This window comes from Ovis canadensis, chromosome X, assembly GCF_042477335.2.
Source record: "Ovis canadensis isolate MfBH-ARS-UI-01 breed Bighorn chromosome X, ARS-UI_OviCan_v2, whole genome shotgun sequence".
NCBI lineage: Eukaryota > Metazoa > Chordata > Mammalia > Artiodactyla > Bovidae > Ovis > Ovis canadensis.
The window spans coordinates 19,389,537-19,412,707 of record NC_091727.1 but is presented as its reverse complement, the minus strand read 5'-3'; the positions used below and the strand labels follow the sequence as shown (position 1 = coordinate 19,412,707).

At 40.8% G+C, this 23,171-nt stretch overlaps 1 protein-coding gene across 6 annotated transcripts in view; it reads left to right on the top strand.

Moving 5' to 3' along the window:
• The window catches only part of SH3KBP1 (SH3 domain containing kinase binding protein 1), a 335,566-nt gene that overhangs the window by 126,184 nt on the left and 186,211 nt on the right, over positions 1-23,171 (top strand). For all 6 annotated transcript variants that reach the window (XM_070291401.1, XM_070291398.1, XM_070291396.1 and 3 more), the window contains one exon: positions 3,786-3,909. In XM_070291401.1, coding sequence (XP_070147502.1) covers positions 3,786-3,909 — 124 coding nt within the window. The remainder of the gene's footprint in view (positions 1-3,785; positions 3,910-23,171) is intronic.

The following is a 23,171-nucleotide window of genomic DNA, read 5'->3' as shown; positions in this document are numbered from 1 at the left end:
TGCCAGTGTAAGGCTGTGTCATTGCCAGCATCGTCACCTATTTTTGGAGCCCCCCCCCCCATAGGGGTCCATGACATCAGACATCTGTGAATGTCAGGGTGTTCAAAAGGTGCACCTTCCCTTGCTTGTGCACAGTAGTTGGTGCCTGGGGTCAGCACATACGTCAGATAGGTTGAGACAGAAGTGAGCACACAGGGAAGTGTGGCTTGCTGTGCAATTTGAAACAGTTTGAAGGCACAAGCTTTCCCTGTGGTCTTTTGGGAGTAATTGGAGGCTTTGAGGAGGAGAGTGGCAAGAGTGGACAGTGGTTTTAGGAGAGCGTCCCTTGGGGCAGTGTGGAGGTGGAGCAGGGAGGGCAGGACTGGAGACAGTGGCATTTGGGGGAGAGTGGCTAAGAGGCGAGCTCTGAAGCTAGACCATTGAGCTCCTGTTCTGGCGTCTCCTTCTTTGACCTCCAACAGGCTTCCTCAGCTCTCTGTGACTTGGCATGCACATCAGTGAATAGGGCTGTTCTGCATATTAAAAGTTGCAATCCAGGTGCAGCTCTGAGAGGAAGCTTTGGTACAAGGTAAACTCTCAAATATAAGATGGTATTCATGTATATTTTTTATTGTGGGTAAAAAAAAATGTAACACAAAAGTTGCCATTTTAGCCATTTAAAAGTACATTCAGTGGCATTCACTGCATTCACAATTTTATGCAACCATTACCACTGTCTGTTTCCAAACTTTCATCACCCCAAACAGAAACTCCAGAACCGTGAAACATTAACTCTCATCCTCCCGTCCCATTGCCCCCTGGTAACCTCCAGTCAGTTTCTGTCTCTGAGTTTGACTATTCTAGATGTCCCATATACATGGAATCAGATCATGTTTGTCCTTTTGTGTCTGGCTTATTTCACTTAGCATGATGTTTTCTAGGTTCGTTCATGTTGTAGCATGTATCAAAATTGTATTCCTTTTTAAGGCTGAGCAATATTCTATCGTATGCGCACGCCACATCTTGTTTATCCGTTTGCCTGCTGATGGACTCTTGTGTGGTTTCTGCTTTTCGGCTTTTGTGAATAATGCTGCAGCAAACGTTGGCACACAAGTATCTATTTAGGTCCCTGCTTTCAACCCTTTGGGGTATATTACCTGAAAGTGGAATTGCTGGATCATATGGTAATTCTGCGTTTAACTTTTTGAGAAACCACCATGCTGTTTTCCACAGTGACTGCTCCATTTTGCATTCTCACCAGCAGTGTATGAGGATTCCATTTTTTCCACATCAGCACTCGTATTCCTTTACAAAAAAAAAAAAATCTAGCCATCTTGGTGGGAGTGAAAGGGTATATCATTTTGGTGTTGATTTAAATTCTCCTAGTGAATAATGATGTGGAGCATCTTGTCGTGTTCTTATCGGCCATTTGTATATTTCTTTGGAGAAATGTCTGTTCAGGTTCTTTGCCTGACACTCATATTTTTGAGGCAGTATGGGAGGAAGGAGAGAAATAGATTAAGGAAGTAGATAGAGCCCAACTGGGTGGCTGGTTAGATAACGAGGATTAACACTGAGTCTTCCAGCCAGGGTAAGTGTGCAGATGATGAGCTATCAAGCGGGATCGCTCCCGTCGCTCCCAGAGAAGGGGCAGATTGGAGGGAAGATGTTTGGTTTTGGTGAGGTTACACTGAGCCTGGATGAACCTGGTTGTTGGGCCAATGGAGAGGCTGTAGGATGCACTGCCATGGTTGCGTGTCTGGTTTGTTTCTTTGGAAAAGGGCAAGGCATATTTTTGGTTTTGTCTCCTTGCTTCCATCTAAGAAGCAACTTATGGAATTGTGTCATCATTAGGCTTATGTATCTGGCAAATGTGAACAATCATTGGTGTGGGGCACAGAATCTGAAACTTATGAACCAGATCCTCTCCTGTTGCTGGTTTCTCAGCCCTTAAGCAGTGCTGCTCTGAAGCCTTGGGTGTGAACATTCTTGACAACCATGGCTTCTGAGGCTTTTCCCAGTGACCACCCCAATTTTTCAAATGTTTGCAACCCCTTCATCCTTCCCCAGCTGCATGCCATTAGTGGTTAGTGCTAAGCAAGTACTCAGCATGTCACCCACAGCCCACTGAATTTCTCTGAATCACTCCTTGGCAAAACTGGATGTTGCATCACTGCATTATATTGTGTCCAGTTGGGAAATTGGTGTTTGCATGGTCATACCCACCCTACAGTGGAGAGTGATGTTTAAGCAACTCTTCTACCCCCAAAGAAGCAGCCATTGGGGAAGAAGACCCCACGGTGGCTGCTTTTCTGTATTTCTAGAGCCATAGCAGGCTGGCAGCCATCACTAAGAAAGCATCCTTTCATGCAACTCAGGCTGACAGTGTTTGCAGATTGTCCCCTGATGCCATCTGCCTGTGAAGCTGCACAAACCCCCAGCAACTGCTGTTCTAGCAGGCGCCGGGCTGCTGAGGTGGGAGTGCGTATACATACACGCGCATGCACACAGCTTTACGCTGTGTTGGCCTGGTGCGCCAGCTGAAACTCTCAACCTAGCAGAGCACCAGCCACAGTTGCTGGTTTCCGGTGGGGCCCTGGTAAGGGAGAAGAGGGCGAGGCTGTTGTGAACAGGGCCAGCAATCGGGGAATTGGATACGGTAACTAACACTTGGGTGTGTAGGAAGCTGCTAGGCAGTGGCTATGTTTTGACAAGCTTTTGTTCTGTTCTTTCCACCTCTGCCCAGGCCAAAGTGTGGCCTCCCACCAAATTTTCCATCTTCCTGTTCATTCATTGAAGGACCCATGCCCAATTCTTGCCCCAGCCTCTTTCTAAAAAACACATCTTTCCTCTTTGAGCCCTTCCTGACACCCAGGTATGCTTTGACTCCAGGCACTTCACTTTCCCTTCTTCCCAAGTCAATGTGATCCTGGGTCCAGACAAGCCCAGAACCCCAGCCCAGATCTGCAGCTTGTGAATTACTATCATTTCTGACTCTTACTGCTTTTGAACATAATTATGTAAATTATTAAGTAATTTGAAATGATTGTATCAGGCATCAGGTTTTAAAAATCCAGATTTAATGGAGCTTTGATAAGAGACTACCTCATGTAAACTTTGTGTGTAAAGCGTCAGGTATTTTGGGCTTGAATTTCTGTTCCAACTCCTCAACTCTGCTGTTGTGGCATCAGAATAGCCATAGCAAATACCTAAATGAAATGAATGGGCTTGTATTATAATGAAATTTTATGTACAAAAACACATGGTGGGCTTAGCTTGCCGACCTCTGGCTTAGAACGATAGTCTTTAGTTTGTTATCTCTGTACTTTTCTCGGTTAAGGATTTAAAGCCAGAGGAACTTGGTAACTGTAAATGAACTTAAGTCTTCTTTTGGGTTTAGCATTACTGTGAGCGCAATGGTGATGTGGGAATATACTTCTTTAAACCCCTGTTGGAAGAATAGAAACCAGAAAGTTTTTGAGGGGTGACTGTGTTTGGCCAAAGCTTGTCATTGTTCAAAAAGTAGAACAGGCTGTCCCTTAGAGTTGTATGGTGGCCTTTATGATCACTTGACCATAGTCACAGAAGGTTGCATCACTGTATTGGACATTATTCTGTTTTATAGGACCAGGTGCTTCTCTACTAAATGTAAGGAAAACAAACAACAGACACATAGGAAATGGTGTTTCTAAAATGTTGCACTGAGTTGAGGTCACTGTAGTGCATTCCAGAAAGCTGAAGCTTAAAATAGAGACATTTGGAAATGTTAAACTACAATCTTGTTTTCCTTTTCTTTATCCTCACAGGAAATAAAGAAGGAAATGAAGAAAGAGCCTCTCTCCAGCAAAGCTCCAGAAAAGCCCATGCATGAAGTGTCCAGTGGAAATGCTTTGCTGTCTTCTGAAACTATTCTAAGAACCAACAAGAGAGGTATGGCAAAGGAGAGAGAGCTCTCTCCCCACACACAAACCCAAACTGATAACTGCTGGGTGAACTGGATCAAAGTTTGAATTTCTGGAAAATTGAATGGCATTGATTTTTGTATATGTTTTGGGTGCATACACACTCATACATGGCAAGTAATGATATAATAACCATACTAAAGGAAACTAATGAAAATTTTTTTTACAGTGGTAGACTAAATTTCTAAATGATAGTTTTTCTAGGACTTTAGCTTTCTCTTTTGTGTCTATTTTTATGGATGACAGGTGACTTCAGAGAATGCTATGGTGCTGGCTAAGCCAAGCAGGTCTGGCCATGCTCTCTGCTTAATTTAAGGGCAGACTTCAGCAGACTCTTTCTCTCTCTAACTGCTGGGCTCCCAAACACAGGCCTTGTCTCTCAGTTTAGGAGGCAGGACTTACAGAGATGCAGCTCCTTCAGCCTTCTGTGTAACCAGAAAACCTTTCACCATCTTGTCTCCACCTTGGTGGATTTTCCAGTTATCAGCTGGTTGGAGTTTTGTTTTCTCCCCTGTCCACCCTTTGTGACCTTGTTGTTTAAAATGGTAGGAGAGATTCTATAAGATAGTACAGATGACCTGACTCAGTTTTATACTAAAATGGAAACTGATTTGCCTTAGTTTTTCCCATGCCTACCCTCCCCATTGGACCACCCCATCAGGCACACACTGATCACACCCGAGGTAGCTTAACTTTCAGAGGCAGCCTTTTCAGGGGCTTATTACTTCCTTAAAGAGAAACATAGAACCGGTCAAAAAGCAGGACCCAGAAATGTATTAGCAAAGAGTTCCATTAAAAAGAAAAAAGAAGGCAAGTTTGCATAACCATGGGCAAGAACAGCTAATCTTTCATCAAATTTAGACATTGTAAGACTTTGTCCAATAAACTGTCCATTGATCATAGTGCTTGAGACCTCAGCTTTGTGTCTCTCTTCCTTCCTGCTTCTTCCTCTACCCTCTCCAGCTGCCCTGGGTTACATTTCCTTTTTTGAATTATTCAGATGAAATATTGGCTGGCGGCCCACGCTGGTTAGCAGCTATAGGATTTTTTTTCTTTCCCTTTTCTTTAAAAAACCCATCCTGCCAATGGAGATTTCCCGTTGTAAGAATTTGGGCTGTCTAGCTCTAAAACTGTAGCTGTAGCCCAGAGCCCATCCTGCGTTCTTGCAAGTAGGTTCCAGAACTCCTGAGGCCTGTGCTCACTGGACTTGGACAGCTAGAGTTCGGTGCGTGGGTCTGCACCCCCAAACCTCCCTTGCTCACCTGAGCCCCTCCCATTTCTCCTGATACTGCTTGGGTCGGTGGGCTGAGGAATTACATACACAGAGATCAATGGCAAGGCCTTTCCAGCCAGCTCTGTTTTTGTAAAGTAAAATAAGATCATTCAGGTAATTCATTAATTTAGCAAGATAAGGAATTAATTAAGGAACCAAGGTAATTATCCAGATGAATTTGATAAAATTACCTGAGAACTTTTAAATCAATGAAAGAATCAAACTTTTCAGGTAATTGTCTCTGCAACAAAAATATGACCTTTGAAGTACCCTACAGAATTTTTCATTAACCAGAAAAGGGCATTTAAAGAACTGGCTTACTGACTTTAATATTCCCTTTTTAAGCCTCCACCTGATTTTGACCAACTTTTTATTACTCCTAAGTATTCTATATAATGAATCTGTCATTGACTCTGAGACCTTAGCACGTGAGGGTGTCCTGTAAATATGAAACACATAAGAAACCATCTTCATTCTATCCCAGGCTTCATCCTGACCCCCAGGTCACCTGGGCCAAACATAAATTTCCAGTTGAAGGGAAGAATTGTGTACCAGGATCAGGGCTGTCTTTGGCCCTGCCCCCACTCATCAAAGCTAACAGTATCCTACTACTCCTTATAATAAACAGGGAGCTGGATTGATTGGCCTTGTCAGGCCAGATAAATAGTTCATTGTGCTGAGCTCAAAAGCTACATTTTTTCCCACCCCAAATTAATGAAAAACCACTTTTTTCCCCTTAAAACAAGGATCAGAGGCTAAATCTGTGGGATGATTCTAGTTACTTGTAAACACTTCCGTCCGACTAATTTTTTCAGGTTTTATGAGTTATTGTAAATGACCAAAGTCTCCTCCTTCCCTTTGTCTCCATCAAGCTTTGTCCCTAGAAATCTCTTGGATGTTTTTGTCCTTTGCTGTTGTTATGGAAGGAAGTTGCCTTCAGAGTGTAGTAATAGGCTACTTGGATTCACTAACTTGGAGTTTTTCTTATAGTATATGAGTCCACCTTGTGGTTCAGCCTTGGACCCTGTGTGAATTTGACAGAATTAACACAGATTCTTTTTCTTCATCTTTATCAAATGTGAGATGATTGTTTACTTTATATGGGCTATATCATTTGATACAGGCTTAGCAATGGTTTAATAAAGACTGAAGTCTATTTCTATGGAAAGTCTGAAACTGAACCATTTTATTGAGTCCCGAACTTGAGACAGACTGAGCTGAAGAAATATTGTGTCCAGAAGTTTTTGCATTGGGGACGTGCCTCACTTTGCAGCAGGGGCAAATGGGTTGTAGTAGCTCACAGTGTGGGATGAACTCACTGCCCCCCCACCAAGGCACCTGCAGAAGGTCAAAAGATACTACATTTGATGGGAGCTATTCATAGCCTTGAGAAAAGGCCAGGACCATGGAAACATGAGTTTGGGGACTGATTAGTTTCAGTTTTCAGCTTTAACCTTTGCAAAGCTCTACAGAGTTGATTTAGGGAGGTACTGGAATGACTCCCCGGGCTTTTTATTTAAGTAAAAGATGTGACTGAAATTGAGAGAGAGAGAGCAAGCAAGTGAGCAAACAGATCATCCCATTGTCCTGCAACCATTAGCTATATATTCCAGGCATTCGCACTATTAAGGACAGTTGTATCTGCTCTCACCCTTGGCCACTTCTCTGGGCTTTACCTGAGTCACAGTGAGGGAGCTTCCTGGTTAAAATAAACCTTCCCCAAGACCTGAGAGGTCATTTTTTATGTAAACTTTGAATCATGGATGGTATATATCTTAAAGTTATCCCGGACTCTAGAATGTTAAAATTACAGTCAGAAAATGTAAAAACTTTTCTTGGAGCAAAACATCATTCTCATGAACCAGAAAGAAGAAGATTGTTTCCTTCTGAGAATGATTTATTCTTTTGCTTCTTCCATCATAGAACTCATATAGGAAAGTAGTGGGCCCTCCTAAATTTTAACATTACTACATGGAAGTTTATTTTTTAAAGACACTCACACCTTGAGTTTAAAACCATAACTGAACAGAATGGATGCTTTAACCGTTAACAGCAAATACAATAAATATATCCTTGAAAATGAGCAAGGAGGGTTTTGTTCATTTGAATATGGACTCTTTTCCACTTGAAGTAGAATATAATTAAAAAGCTTTTGGTTTCACCCTTATAAGTGTTTCTCATCGAGGTTTATCCATGTGATAGGTTAAATGTCCAGCCTGGAATCAGTACCCTGCTGGCCTCTGTGAGGATCAGCTTCTGTTTCAGGGCTCTTATTTCCCAGTCTTTGTACCGTTAGCAGCCTCATGGGGAGGCTGCCTCTCTCTGAACCCCTCCTGCTGCCTGTAATTTTGGATATTGTTCTTTACTCACTTTGGAATGGATACTAACAGACATTCCCTAACACATGTTTCCTGTGTGCCTGCTATGGTCCTGGCCCCGTGCTTCGTGCTGGGACAGAGAGAAAGACTAGAAAAATACCAGCGGGTCCTGCCAATAAGCAGTTCCAGTCTGTTGTGTCACTTGAGAAATGTTAAGAAAGTGCTGCACATTTCTTATATCTTTTTTTCTGGCACAGTGGGGATATATCTCTTATTTACTTCTGTCATTCTGAATGTGAAGCCACTCCACATGTTTCTGGTTGGCTTTATATGTCCTTGTTTCTATTTCCAGTTTATCATGAATTCAGTGTTTGGTAAGTCTCTATTGTATTTTGCACATTTATTATTCTTTGCTATTATTATTATTGTTATGCTCTCCTGATATACAATGTATTCTATAATCATCTTTTTAAGTCGCTCTGCTACTTTGGCATCTGCCTTCCGAAAGATAAACTGCTTTTACCATCTTTATTTAAGGTTTGTTATGCATTTGCATTTTACTGCCCCTTCCAGAGATTAATACGGAAAGATCTGAAGGTTTAAAGGATGTTATGTAACAGGTATAGTGCTGATGCTATGAGATAAGATTCAAGATGAGATGGGGGAGGGTTGCTATCCAAGTTGGTAATGTGGCTATGACTTTAAAGCACACGACTGTTTGAAGCTCACTTCTTGTATATGTAGTCCTTCAGACAGGTTTAATTCAAAAGTGTTCTTTGCCAGAGGGACCAGCAGCTGCTCTGCCTCTGGTGACACACTGTTGCTTTAAAAGTTAGTGCATAAATTCTCCAGAATTCATTTTCTGTGGGGATTGGGGCTATATACACGCCCCTCAGTGTAACATGGACCCAGTGTTTGCCTCACAGAGGGTCTCTCCATTTTGGTCTGCTGCCTAGAGCTGTCAGAAGAGTTTCACCTTCTGCTTAGGTTTCATCTTCTCAGTTTCAGCACTAGTCACTCTAATCCCTAAACACATTTGGCCATGGTGACCTCCCTCCCATGACTGTACGAAAGGGGAATGTTTGTTCAAGCTTTCACTTCTTGAGCATTTACTTAGCAACTTTGAATAATATCCTTGAGGTATCCATTGGCTTGTCCATCAGAACGTGAGTGTGAAAAAAAAAAAAAGAACGTGAGTGTGTGCGTCTGTATGTAAATGTGCACATTCTGGTGTGGAACTCTTGTGTTGGCTCAGAGGCAGTGGCATGGATCGATTCTTTGTTTGAAATGAAACTATAAACAAAGGATGGAACAAGTGTGTCCTTAATAAAGAAAATGTCAACTACTTTGGTTTTCTAGTGCCTTGTTTGAGGTAGGTGTGAGATCTGGGGATTTTTTTCTAGAAGCAAGACTTTTTTCCCTTCAAATTTCTTTTTGGAGAAACGAATATGAGTTACCTACAGTTAACTAGGAATCAGAAAATGGGGGGCATTGAGTCAGATTTTTCTTTAAGTTTCCAAATCATCTGTCTGTTTTACCTAAATTGCTGGCTTTTAGTGAGGGTTAAGAGAAGGCATTACTATTGTGTGGAAGCTCTTGGCTGTCACTTCACCCATGGGAAGATAAAAATAAAGCTGGCCACCTGGCAATGAATGTAGATGAATATCATATATAGTCATGCAGTAATATATATGTCTATCTGAATGTGTCTGTATATGCATTTATGGTCTTTTCTTTTGCCCCAGTGGACCTTCATTCTTGAAAGTTTGAGAGTAAAGGGGCCATGGAGAGGTCTAATGCAGTAACTGGTCCCTGGCTGCATTTCTGACATGTTTTATTAGGAGCCGATGTTAGGATCAGTAATTGGTGTTAGAGTATGGTGCTCTTGTCCATTTTCTCATCTGAGTAGTACTGCCTACTGGGCCTAGGGTTAGTGATGAAAAGAGTGGGAAGAAGTCATTCTAGAAGGATGTTGCTATCACTTTTTTTCTGTAATTTTTAATGTGTGAGTCATTGACAAAATTATTTTTAGAATTTTCTTCTATTATATTTGTCTCCTTTTTATCTCTGTGCCTGGGGAATAAAGCATTAACAGTGGAGTCATGAGTGTCCCATGGAACAATCAATGGTTGGAGACTTCAACCCAAGTCCTTCCAGAGGACCCTCCCTGAAGTGGTTTTGTGGTGGTGGCTCCACCTGGTGGCTCTCCTAGGAAACTCCTCCTCCACCCCGCCTTTTCTTTCTCCCAGGAAGAGTCTTGTGCAGGATGACTTTGGTTCCTCTGATTTAGTGTTCTCAGTCTGTGCAATTTCATCTCAGACCCATGGCTTCTCACATTATACACGTGTTCTCTTTGGCTCCTTTCCTTTCTCTTCTAATATTTACTCATTGAACTCATAGAATCTGTTTCTCTGTCCTGTTCCATCTCTTATACTCCTACTGATCAGGATAATTGCTGATAAGCATTTTTAAAAAAAGGACTCCTATAGGCAAGACTCTAAATATAGAAACTAATTTGGACACAATAGAGCATTACACTAAAATCCATGTGGGTAAGCCATGGTCTCCACCTTCATAGCTCTAAGAACTCCTAACTGCTGCTTTACTTCTTGTTGAACCCAGTTTTACTCAGAGGAGTACTATTTTATTACTGATGTTTTCTTCAATTGTCAGCAGGTAGTGGAATAAAAAGCCAACTGAGTTTGCTGGCTTCATTATCATTTGTCAGTTCTCTACAGGAAGTCCCTTCCTGTTTGGGAAGGGGCTGCCCCTCTATGCTCCTCTGGATATACCACTGAGCATAGTGTTCTTGATAAATAAATCTGTTTCTTCTTTAATTTTATTGTATTAATTTTTTTACTTGATGACATTGCAGAGGTGCCTTGTTTTAGCTACATTGTGGGTTAGTCTGGGAACTTAATCACCACTTACGACTTTGTTTCTATGGGAAAAAGCATTTGGAGTTCTAAACGCTGTGCATAGAGCATGAGCACTTGTAAATCTCACTTGATTTTTTTTATTTTGTATTTTATATTGCTGGCATAAAGCCTTAGGTACCTTTTAAAAGTCAGAGAGTCTATATAAGTGGGAATGACTGAAGTTGTCTCATTTTGTAGAGGAGTTTATGATTCACATGGTGCAGAATGCTGAAATTGTATGAGCTGTATGCAGCATACCAGGGCCCAAGGACAGTGTTGGGCTCAGCCACATTGCACCATTGTATGCAGTGCTTATTTTATGCAGTGCTTAATTTTCCCAAGTCCTGAGTTGAACCTTGGTGTACTCAAGTTTATATTTATAAGGCATGTTGTAAAAGAGGTTGGTGTTGTATGTTTCCATATACTAGAGAAGAGCCCATGCAGATAAGCTCGAATAGAAAGCAGACCAGCATTTCCCAGCACGTGTTATGCAGAATTGTAGCCCTGTAAACTATTCTCAAATGGGGAATGAAGAGAGAGATAAAGAGAGAAACTTGGCTGTCAGGACAAGTAACTTTCAGCCTCAGCTATGCATGTGCTAAGACCCTCTTAGAGACTGATAAACATATTATAATTTTGCAGGCTCTCAGATGTCCTGCTTCTCTTTGACCACTGAACCACATTTTACTGGAGACTAGTTAGGATTCCACTTTGAGGTGTGCTGGGCTTTAAAATGCAAAGCAAGGACTATCTAAGCATGTCTCAGATCATCTTCAGATTCTACCTTGAACAGGTTATGTTAGAATGAGTGAGTGCAGATGGTGATGCTGGCACTGAAAGTAATGACTGATGTTACTTCTCAAACCCATGGCTGTGAGTAAACAAGTTAGATGATGCTGTGAGAACATTCCTGAAATCTAAAATTTGAAAGGTATTATTTTTGGTGACAAGCTGAAAATTTTTTCTCTTGATCATTTTTTGTGTCCTCGTATCTAAGAGCGTCTCCCTGGGCTGGGTTTTAGCAGGAAAAGAGGGCAGAGCCAGTGAACTAAGAGGCCAGGTCTACCTGGGACTTGAGTCAGGATGGAACTTGTGCATCTAGTGGTGAATTTTATAATGGTGACGGAATGGTCGTCACTCATAGTCAAAACGTTTCCACTGTCTTTTTTATCCACTTTAGTAGAACTATAGGGAATCTTAGCCTTTCTTGACTCTATTAAAACCTGATTGGACATGAAGAAGAGCTTTATTCATTCTTTCCCACTCCTTGTGAAAGACGTGGGCATTTTGAGTTCAGATAATGAACCTACCTATAGGGCCATGAGAATAAACCATGTAGCCTGCAATTTCAGAGTTGTAGAATCATAGATTTCCTGAGGTGGCTGAGGTCCCTGTTAGTGGCCCAGGATTTGGCCTGGTTCAGGGTCCGATTTGTCAGCGTGCCAGGCATGAGGACATGGAGTCTCTGCTCAGCAGACCTGAAAGGACATCCCTCTGATCTGGGGGGCTGTGCTTTGCTGAGGCCCACATGGGCTCCTCCTTTCCAAAGGGAGCTTATTCTCAAAAGAGAACTGATAGGTTAACTGAAAGTAGTTCGTTGGAGGTCTTGTGTTGGGACAGCAGCTGTCCTCATTTAGAGAAAGCCCTGGAAAGGAGACCTTTTCTTCAGAAACTTCCTCATTCTCTTTTAATTACACAGATTGGTCGTATTGGTCTGTCATCACAGCCTGGTCACCCCATGCCATCTGCAGCCACAGTTCAGTCTTTGGACTTGTGGTTTTTTGTTCTTGTGAGGCTCTGGGACTGCTAGGCCCTGAACAATGAGGACGTTTCATGGCCTCTATCTTCCTAAGCCATGGTCAGACGGACAGCAGGCCCAGCTGCAATGCTGGGTGGGCCACCCTTTTGTCTGCAACTAGAAAGGGAAGGAAAGGACAGCTTGAAGGTTCCCCTGGATGTGTGTATGTGTGCAGGTTGCGGGGGAAGTGCATTCCAGTGGGACTGAACTTATTGTTCCATTTATGTTTCTCCGAAGACCTCAATAAGCTCAGTGACAGCAGGGCCTTGTTGCAGGAAGAATGGCTGGGGGCAGAGTCCAGAACCCCTTCTGCTACACCCCAAAGTTTCTGTGGGACTTTGGGCAAGTCTCATACTCTTGTTTTCTCTTCTGTAAAATAAGAGAAATGCTATTCTTGTTAACTCCCTTAGGGAAATTATAAGGATAAAAATTAGGAAAGAGAAGTTTGGGGGCAGAGGGTGGTAATAGTAGTATGGGGCATCACTCACTGAATATAGTAGTAGCTGTTATTAAAAGTGATAAACTGCTAGTAGGGCCCCAGAGTGTTGGGAAGAAATTATTGATGTCTGAGAAATATTAATAAAGTGTCCATGAAAGGGCCAGTGATCAGATGCACACAGAGCACTCTCTAGTTTAGACTATATGGTAGGCCATAAAATAACTCTTCATAATTTTAAAAGGATTAAAATCATGCAAAGTATATTCTGTAACCACAGTGGAATGAAATTAGAAATCAACAACAGACATGTGGGAAATTCACAAATGTATGGAAATTAAACAACATACTCCTAAATAACCAGTGGATCAAAGAAGAATCCACAAGGGAATTTTAAGATACTTCAAAATGAGTAAAAATGAAAACACAGCATTCAAAAATTTATTATTGCAGGCAGCTAAAGCAGTGCTTAGAGTGAAATTTATAACTGCAAATGGCTATATTCACAAAGAAAACATTGCAAATCAATACCTTGTTTTTCGAGCTTTTTTGAGCTATATATAACATTGTGTAAGTTTAAGGTGTGCAACATAATGATTTGATATACATACATATTGTGAAATGCTTGTCTCAATAAGGTTAGTTAATACATCCCTCACCTCTTAATTGCCTTTTGTGTGTGTGTAGTGGTAAGAACATGTAAGATTTGTCTTTCTGTGGCTTGCTTCACTTAGCACAATGCCCTCAAGGTTCATTCACATTGTCCTTATTTTTATGGCTGTATAATATTCCTGTGTCTTTGCACACCCACACCTGTGTTTGTATCACTTTTAAAAATCCATTGTTCCATCAATGTACACATAGGTCACTTCCATGTCTTGGCTATTGTGAATAACGCTGCAGTGGACATCAGGGTGCAGATATCTCTTAGAGGTAGTGATTTAATTATCCTTTGAAATAGAAGCTAGAAGTGGGATTGTCAATAACCTAACTTTTTACCCCAAGAAATTAGAAAAAGAAGGGTAAACTAAACTCAAAGCAAGTGGAAAAAAGGAAACAATGAAGCTCAGAGTGGAAATAAATGAATGAGACAAGAAAAACAATACAGAAAATAATTTAAACCAGAAGTTGGTTCTTTGAAATGGTCAACAAAATTGATAAAGTTTAGCTACAGTGATCAAGAAAAAAGAAAGAAGACTTAAACTACTAATATGAAGAACTAAAAAAGGGACATCACTCTTCATCTTAGACAAATTAAAATAATTATAAGGGCATACTATGAATAACTTATACACTGCTGGTTGGACTATAAAATGGTACCCCTGCTTTGGAAAACAGTGTAGCATTTCCAGAAAATTTTAAGTATAGTTACCATATGACCCAGTATATCACACCCAAGGAAAACCACACACAAACATGTACACAAATGTTCATAGTAACATTGTTCCTAATAGCTAAAAATTGGAAACAACCCGGATGCCCATCAACTGATAAATGGATGAACAAAATGTGGTTTAATCTCTACAATGAAATATTATTTGACAATAAAAAGCATGAAGTACTGATACATACTGCAACATGAATGAGCCTTGAAAACACTACGAAATGAAGGAAGCCAGATATGAAAGATCACATATTGTATGATTCCATTTATATGTATGTCCAGAATAGGCACATCCCTATAGACAGAAGGTAGGTTAGTATTTGCCCAGAGCTGGGTATGGGAACAGAAAGTGACTGCTAATGGGCATGAGGTTTCTTTTTGGGGTGACAGAAATGTGCTAAAATTAGACTGTTGTGGTGGTTGCACAATTCTGTAAATACATAAAACCCATCACACTGAGCACTTAAAATGAGTGAATTTTATGGTATGCAAATTAGATCTCAGTAAAACTATTTAAAACAATTGCCCCATAAATTCGTGTTACAATGTGTCATCTGACTGTGTCTGTCTGTCTGTCCTTCTCCTCCTCTTTTCCGTCCTCAGCCACTACCCCGGCCCAGCTGAGGGGCAAGATGTGTCACTGCATTTATTCTCATCTTTACAAATTATATATTTCTCAGTGAAGCTTTATTTTTTCCTCATTCAATCAGTTGCCTAGGAGATAGTGAGTCTGAGGGATCAAAAAGACACTGTTTTGCTAGAGATGACCTAAATATTAGATAATCGATTTGAGAAGGGTAGAGAACTGACTGTGGCATTCTACTGTTCATTTCTTGAGGGGGGAGGGGAATGAGTTTCCCTGTAAATCAAAAGCCAGACCTCTTATTTTCTAAATTCTGTGCTTCATAGACAGAGCGTTTGCTGGAAAGGAAAGAATCCGTTTATGGTTCCAGCTTTTCTTGCCGTTGTCAGTAACTCTCCGTTGGCTATTTTAGCTCCTAAATCTTCATCTGCAGTGCTGATGATTTCTTTAGGAAAGATTCTTAGATGTGTCATCCCAGACAAAAGCATGTATATATTTGGGGGGATTTTAAATTGTTATTGAATCGATTTCTGGAAGGCTTACAGCCAACTTCCACCACCACCAGAAGTGGGGAGAGTGCTTATTAGTGTTTTTAGTTGGAATTTCTTTGATTAATAGAGTACTTCAACCTTTTTTCCCCCCTCTCCTGTTTGTTGTGTTCTTGGCTCTTATATTGAGATCTGTATACAATTTTTCTTACTGATTAGTATATTATTACTTTGTCATTCACAGTGGACTATGCTTCCTGGTTTGTTGGCTTTTCATTTTGTTTGCAATTGCTGATTTTCATGTACAAAAATAGTACATTTATATGTGGATTTGCATATTGATGTTTTCTTTGGAGATTTTTCTGAATAAATTCTCACCTAATTTTTCTTCTTTATACAAGCTTCGGTTTTTAACTTCCAATTTTTAATTAATAAGGAATTTTAATGTAGAGTATGAGGTTGGTGTGCAAATTGATTTTTATTTTGCAGTAGCCACTTTGCCAGGACCACTTATTGACTAATCTAGCCCCCCATTCATTTGTGATACCTCATTTATCATTTAAATTTTTTTTGACTTTCAGTTCTCTACCATTAATTTGTCTAACCATTCTTGTATCAATATCATTAACTGTTGGGGCTTTAGAATACATTTGAATATAGGATTTGGCTTTCGTCCTTCCTGTTATCACTCTTCATTTTCAAATACATTTTAGCCACTCTCACTTAAATTCCGTTGGTATTTGGATTTGAATTATATTAAATTCTATGTCAATTTAGAAAGAATTGACATTTGCTCAACTTTGTTTAAAAACTTTGTGTTGTATTATATAAACTGCCTTTATCTACAGGTGCTTATATATATTCTTATACACATAAGTGAAACTGTTTTCTCCCCCTCACCTCTTTGCCCCAAACATCACAGGGGTCCAGCTGTGGCAAATATATCACCACATTAAAACATATATCCCCTTCTGAATTCTAAATTGTAGTGATCCGCTAACATAGGATATTACTCTGTTCATTTATGTTTTTATCTGTGCTGTCTTGCTTACCCCTTTTTCCTACATAGATTTTGGTTATTGTTGGCTTTTGTAAATAGGATCACTTCCCCTTCATATTTTTTTTCTTATTGCCAGTCCACAGAAGAATTTAACCTTTGAATGTTTCTGTCGTAATAGCCATTTGTGGAATACTCTTGCTAATTATTGATGAAAATGTTCCTCTTTGGTATAGGAGAAATGCTAGTACTTATTAGAAGGTGGGTGGGTAGAAATTACACAGTTTTATATTTGAACAAATGACATTTTTTAAACAAAAACTCGTTAACTTTTTTCAGTATGATTATTTTCTCTCATTAGCTTTAGTTTTATTTTTAAAAATTTTATGGAAACATAGTTGATTTAAAAATCCCTTGACTTTGATAGAGCTTTACAGTTTACATAGAGATAGACTAAAAGACTCATTCACTTCTTAGAATAATACCGTGAAGGGTGGTGAGAGAAACATCATTTTCCATCTATTTTAAATATAAAGAAACTGAGGTGGGGAGAGGTGAGAAATGACTTGCCCGACACACCAATAAAGGTAAACACAGAAGGTCTCTTGCTGCCTTCATCGCACAAAAGAATATATGCAGTAATATGAATAATAGTGTCAGAAAAGCTTTAGTGGATGGCTGATCTTTAATGGTTACTTTTGGACACTTAGATAGCATATTCAAAAGCAGAGACATTACTTTGCCGACTAAGGTCCATCTAGTCAAGGCTATGGTTTTTCCTGTGGTCATGTATGGATGTGAGAGCTGGACTGTGAAGAAGGCTGAGCGCCGAAGAATTGATGCTTTTGAACTGTGGTGTTGGAGAAGACTTGAGAGTCCCTTGGACTATAAGGAGATCCAGCCAGTCCATTCTGAAGGAGATCAGCCCTGGGATTTCTTTGGAAGGAATGATGCTAAAGCTGAAATTCCAGTACTTTGGCCACCTCATGCGAAGAGTTGACTCATTGGAAAAGTCTCTGATGCTGGGAGGGATTGGGGGCAGGAGGAGAAGGGGACGACCCAGGATGAGGTGGCTGGATGGCATCATGGACTCGATGGACGTGAGTCTGAGTGAACTCTGGGAGATGGTGATGGACAGGGAGGCCTGGCGTGCTGCGATTCATGGGGTCGCAAAGAGTCAGACGCGACTGAGCGACTGAACTGAACTGAACTGCATTTCATGCTGTCAGTACACTTATATTCTTCTTTGTGTGTGTGTGTATTTCGGTTTTGGTTTTCTTTATTAGATTGTAAACTCCTTGAAGGAAGAAACCATATTGTATTCATGTTGGAATCAACTTTAAATATTGGATGGAAATACACTTGACCCTTGAACAATGTAGATTTGAACTGCCTGGGTCCATTTAATACACAGATATCTTTCAATAGTAAAAACTACAATACTGCATGGTCCATGGTTGGTTGACTCTGTGGATGTGGAGGAACCGTGGATAGAGGGCTGACTATAAACTATACCCAGATTAACCCCCATGTTGTTCAAGGGTCAGCTATATGTAGTTGTTCTCAAACATCCTAACCTTTTTGCAAAATGAGATACCAAAAGGAAACTATCAGAGAGAGAACAAGCGCATTAAGTTGTGTATTAGGGAGAAGGTGTTGAAATTCTGTGATTCAGAGAAATTGTCTGTTACTGAGCACCGAGGAGAGAGGAGACTTATTAAGTGTCTGTTTTGGAAAGTGGATTATGAGAAAAAGGACTGCATCTAGCTCTAGACCTGATAATGTGCCATTAGTAGAGAGTGAGAAAGTGAAGTACATTTCCAAAGGAGGGAATTTGAACCAGATCTTGAGTAACAAGATTGAAAGTAGAATTAAGTGATAAGGGTAAGTGTGTTTGAGGAAAGGCTCCTAAATGTTTCTGATTTCCTAGGTGAAGTATATCCGGGGCATGAGAAGGTTTAAATTTTATGTCATCATTTTAATCTGTGTCTGATTTTACACCCTTCCCCAAGGTCTTCTAAATGCAAGTGGATAGGCTTCAGTTTATCTCCATCCAACAGTGTACCTGTCTTCCCTCCTTTCTGGGCTCCTTCCTCTCTGATATTTGAGTGCTCAGCGTTACTATCAACAGAACCGAAGAGGGAAAGTGAAGATACTCATTAAAAGAGATGGCTGGATTATGTGATTATCTGTTAATTTTGTTTGTCTGGAACCCCACATTTATTATGCATTACTGGTGATTAGTATCGTGTTTTCAGATTTCAGTTTAAGTAAAATCTGTCTGTGTAACCACCTCCTGTTGGCTTGTTGAAGATGCTGCAGCTTTGGATCAGGGAGCTGTCTTCCCCACCCCCCTTGGATGGGTTCTTCAGTATTGTCATTGCTTGCAAAGAAAAATCAGATTTCCCAAGGTTATGTTATTGAGTTTTCCCCTTATTTCTTTTAATCCTTTTTTCTAGGCCCTGGTATTTGACAGAGTAAAGCTAAAAAAAGCAAAACAAAAATACCAACCATATTGTAAAAGTTATCTTAAAAAAAATGTTTAGAAAAAAAAAAGATACCCGTTGCTTTAAGTTTGACTTTTAAAAAGCTTGAAAGCAACTCTTTGATAATGCCATTGGAAACAGTATGTTTCTTTTGAAGAAATTAGCTTTCTTTTATCTAAATCTTTAAGATAAAAAGTAAGATGCTTGAAGTTATATAGAAAGAGAAAAAGTAACTAAGACGCCAACGTGTCTGACACTGTGTGGATAGGGACTAGCAAACCCAGATGAGCCAGGAATGGAAATTCTGATTCCGTTTTGTACATATATGTACACCTCACAATATGCTTCATCTTTGCCTCCTGAGCTTGGGCTGTATAGCCCTGACCTTCTTGCACAGAATTAGTGTATAATTCATAGTTGTCTTTAAGAGCCTCCTTCTCGCCTTCTCTCTTTTCCTTTCTTCCTTCCCTCTTTCCTCTGTGATGTGTTGCTCTTTAAGCTGCATCCCATTCTGGATCTAGGCCCAGGCTGTGCATATGTCGGCATATGTTGCATATGTGTCACCAGCTTTTTTTTAAAAAAAATTTATTTATTTTAATTGGAGGCTAATTACTTTACAATATTGTGGTGGTTTTTGCCACACATTGACATGAATCAGCCGTGGATTTCATGTGTCCTCCTGTCCTGAACCGCCTTCCCACCTCCCTCTCCACCAGCTTTTATTTACATTTGTGCGACTGGAATGACATGGATTGTGGAAATCCAGGTTTGACCTGCAGACAACCTTTTTCAGTTTATTAGAAAGCTTTATGTAGGGTACTATTTCACTTTTCTCACTTCTCATTGATCTGCTCGGGTGGAGATGTTAAATTAAAAAAATGACCAACCTAAGTAGCAAGAAGGATTAAAAGAAGAGATGCAAGCCTCAGTTGGGTGGTTCCACAGGATCAATTTCTCCCTCCATCCATATCTTCATAAATTATGGACTGTATCGATCTGTTCATATTGATGTGTGAACTCATTCTGTAAAAAGCCCAAGTTGAAGTGGAAAATGGAAAGTGATCATTTGTTAGAGCTGAGGAGTGTCAGCTTTGTATTGAAACCAAACCAAACCACACCAGACAGACTCCAGTGGCCTCCCTTTCAGTCTTTAGATTACATGGTGCCGGAGGCAGAAGAGGCTTGGGTAACCAGGAAGACTTGGTAACAGTTGCCAAATATCCTATCCATTTTCAGTGGCTTAGAACTTGACTGTGAGTACATTGAAGCTAGAAAACCATTTGTGTTCCTTTTTTTCCCTTATACTTCTGCCCAGGATGAGTCAGAGACCTTTATATGAGCACTCATGAGACATTCATATAGTTCACAGTACTCACAGCTATTAGCCATCTTAGGAAGGTCATTTCACCTTTGAAACATCAGTTTCTTCATCTGCAAACTGGAAGGTTGATTGAGAACTTTCCATTATTCTTTAACTCTGAGAACCCTTTCTGAGTTTTTGACTCTTTAGTTGCCAAATTTCCATATCTTCATTAGCATATAACTAGTTCTTCAGATAAGGGTCATGGTACTGTTTATATATAGTCCTGTGAAGCATTTTAACCTGTGTACCCTCATTTTGGTCATTAAGCCTTTTGGAATGTTAGAAAGGTGAAAGGTCACACTCTTCTTTTTGCAAATGCTTTCCAGAGTCTCCAGGAAGGAATGTGTGTGTGTGCGCACGCTTAGTTGCTTCAGTCATGTCTGACTCTTTTGTGACCCTATGGACTGTAGCCCTCCAGGCTCCTCTGTCCACGGGATTCTCCAGGCAAGAATACTGAAGTAGGTTGCCATGCCCTCCTCCAGGAGATCTTCCCAACCCAGGAATCAAACCTGCGTCTCCAGGAAGGAATATTGGAATCCATTTTTGCATATTCTCAGCAGCCCATTCAAGCTTCTATGGCCAACAAATGTTTGTTGGATGAATCAGGTTCCAACATGATCTATTGGAAAATTCTGGAGAACTTTAGAGGATTTTGGTTCTTTGCTGAGAAAGCTCCATGGTGGTTTATTGAGCAGTGAATTTGAAACAGTGTTTCTGCCTTTGGTAAACCACTGTTGCCCACTGCACGATACTGCAAGTTTCTTACTCAGCTTGATTGTACAGGGTTGAATGGGTGGTAGGACATGTGTTCATTTTGTGTTCAGATTAGCATGTTTCAGAATCCTACTCCCCCAAAGACTTTTTTTTGTAGCATCTCCCTATTCATTGCAGTGGGTGTGGAATAAAAATCTCTCATAGCAAATTGGCTTGATTTGCAAACTGTAGGTACCAATCCCGTCCCCTCATCTTTGTTAGATGATGCCTGGAGACTGCTAGCTAAGTGATGTAGATCCTTTGCTGTTATGCCCAAGTCTCGAAAGCTCCCAATGACCACCAGGGAGCCGGTATCCGATGCAAAAGCAAGAGAGTTTTTATTACCAAGCTCGAGCTGGGGCTCCCACCATTACCGACGCAGCAGCTAAGGAGAGGAGCCCCGAGTTTTGGGTTACACTGCTTATGTAGGGAATATTCAGGTGAAAGGGTAACAAAGGGGGTGTTCAGGCTGAAGGACTGCTGATTGGTTACTCTCTTCTATAGGGTTGTGTGTGGATTTCTGATTTTTTTTTTTTTTACTTCCACGGTAAATCATTACTTCCAAGGTAAATCACAAAGGTAAATCATTACTTCCAAGGTAAATCACAAATTCTTGAACTTAAAGTCAGGAGGTTTAACCTAAGGGCTGATTGGCTCGTGCACAGTGGGGCAAGTTTAGGCAATATCCAAAGTCTAAGTCTGTTTGCCTGGTACCTTTGCAAAATGGAGTTCTTTTACAAGATAGAGTAGCTTAGGCTCTTCATTACCATGTTTAATAATTTCAAAATAAGGTTTTAATAAAGAGACATAAAATCAGATCAAGAAGGGACTTGGAACGGGTATTTGTACACCCATGTTGATAGCAGCAAGGAAGAAATTTTGATATATGCTCCAACGTGGATAAATCTTGAGAACATTATGCTAAGTGAAATAAGCCAGTCATAAAAACGACAAATAGTATATGATCCCACTTGAATGAGGTCCCTAGAGTAATCAAATTTATAGAGATAGACAGTAGAGTGGTAGTTACCAGGGGCTGGAGGGAGAGAATTGATATGGAATTTTAGTTTGGGAAGATGAAAGAAGCTCTAGAGATGACTAGTGGTGATGGTTGGACAGTAATGTGGATGTGCTTAATACCAGTGAACTGTACCCTATGTTATGTATCTATTACCACAATTTAAGAAAGGATCATGAATGAAAAATACTCAACACCCTTCTACCCACCAACAGCTGAGAAGTTTTAAAAATTAATAATTACCATTGACACGTCATATCTGTTACACTACCTAAATTGAATTGTGTGTTTTCTGAGGAGTGGAGAATGACTTGGGTGATAGAATTCTGGGATAGGAGAACAGAATTCTGGGACAGGAGAAAGTTCCGTCTGCTTTATGTTCCACTTGCATTTGTTAGCTGAAAACAAACATACTAAACAAGTAGGAAATTAGTAACTTTTTCCTGGCCTTTGAAATGAGTGTTTCAAGGAGATCCAACCAGTCCATTCTAAAGGAGATCAGTCCTGGATGTTCATTGGAAGGACTGATGCTAAAGCTGCAACTCCAATACTTTGGGCACCTCATGGGAAGAATTGACTCATTGGAAAAGACCCTGATGCTGGGAGGGATTGGAGGGAGGAGGAGAAGGGGACGACAGAGGATGAGATGCCTGGATGGCATCACCGATTTCATGAACACGAGTTTGGGTAAACTCCAGGAGTTGGTGATGGACAGGGAGGCCTGGCGTGCTGCAGTACATGGGGTTGCAAAGAGTCGGACACGACTGAGCGACTGAACCGAACTGAACTGAAAAACCTCTAAAAAGAAATCTTTTCTAGAAACTTCTTTTACCCTTTGTGGCTGGATGAATACAGCCAAACAGTCAAGGGAAATAACACTAAACTTACCAGGATAGAATGATACAGTGTAGTTGCAGCCTTTATCTTTCCTGAGTGTGTATGTGTGTGTGTTTGATTAGAAAACAAATTTATTAAATGTAAGGCCCGAGGTTGAAGGCACAAAGAGATAAATATACAACATCACTGTGGAGAAAGGGGCTTCTTTAGGGAAAAGACCTTTGCCACCACTGATGTTGAGAACTGGCTACCAGAAATTCCATTACTGCCCCTTCTAAGCAGTGCAGTGATGGTGGCAGGGGCCGTGAGGGTGAGGATGCCATGAGAGAGGCAGGCTTCTGCCGAGGAGGGTGGCTTTGAGAAGGGAGCAGAGGCAGAGATGCACGTCTTTCAGAAGCACACAGCCCAGCCCTATGCGGGGCCTCCCAGGACTTCAGCCTCTCAGGGGAGCACGGTTGCTCTCCTGGGGCCTGTGGTGACCACCACGGGTACTCAGGTGGTCCTCCTCATCCAGGAACTTGTTCTGCACGTGCCATAAGTGCAGGTCTTACAGAGCCTGGAGCTGGTATTGCAGACGG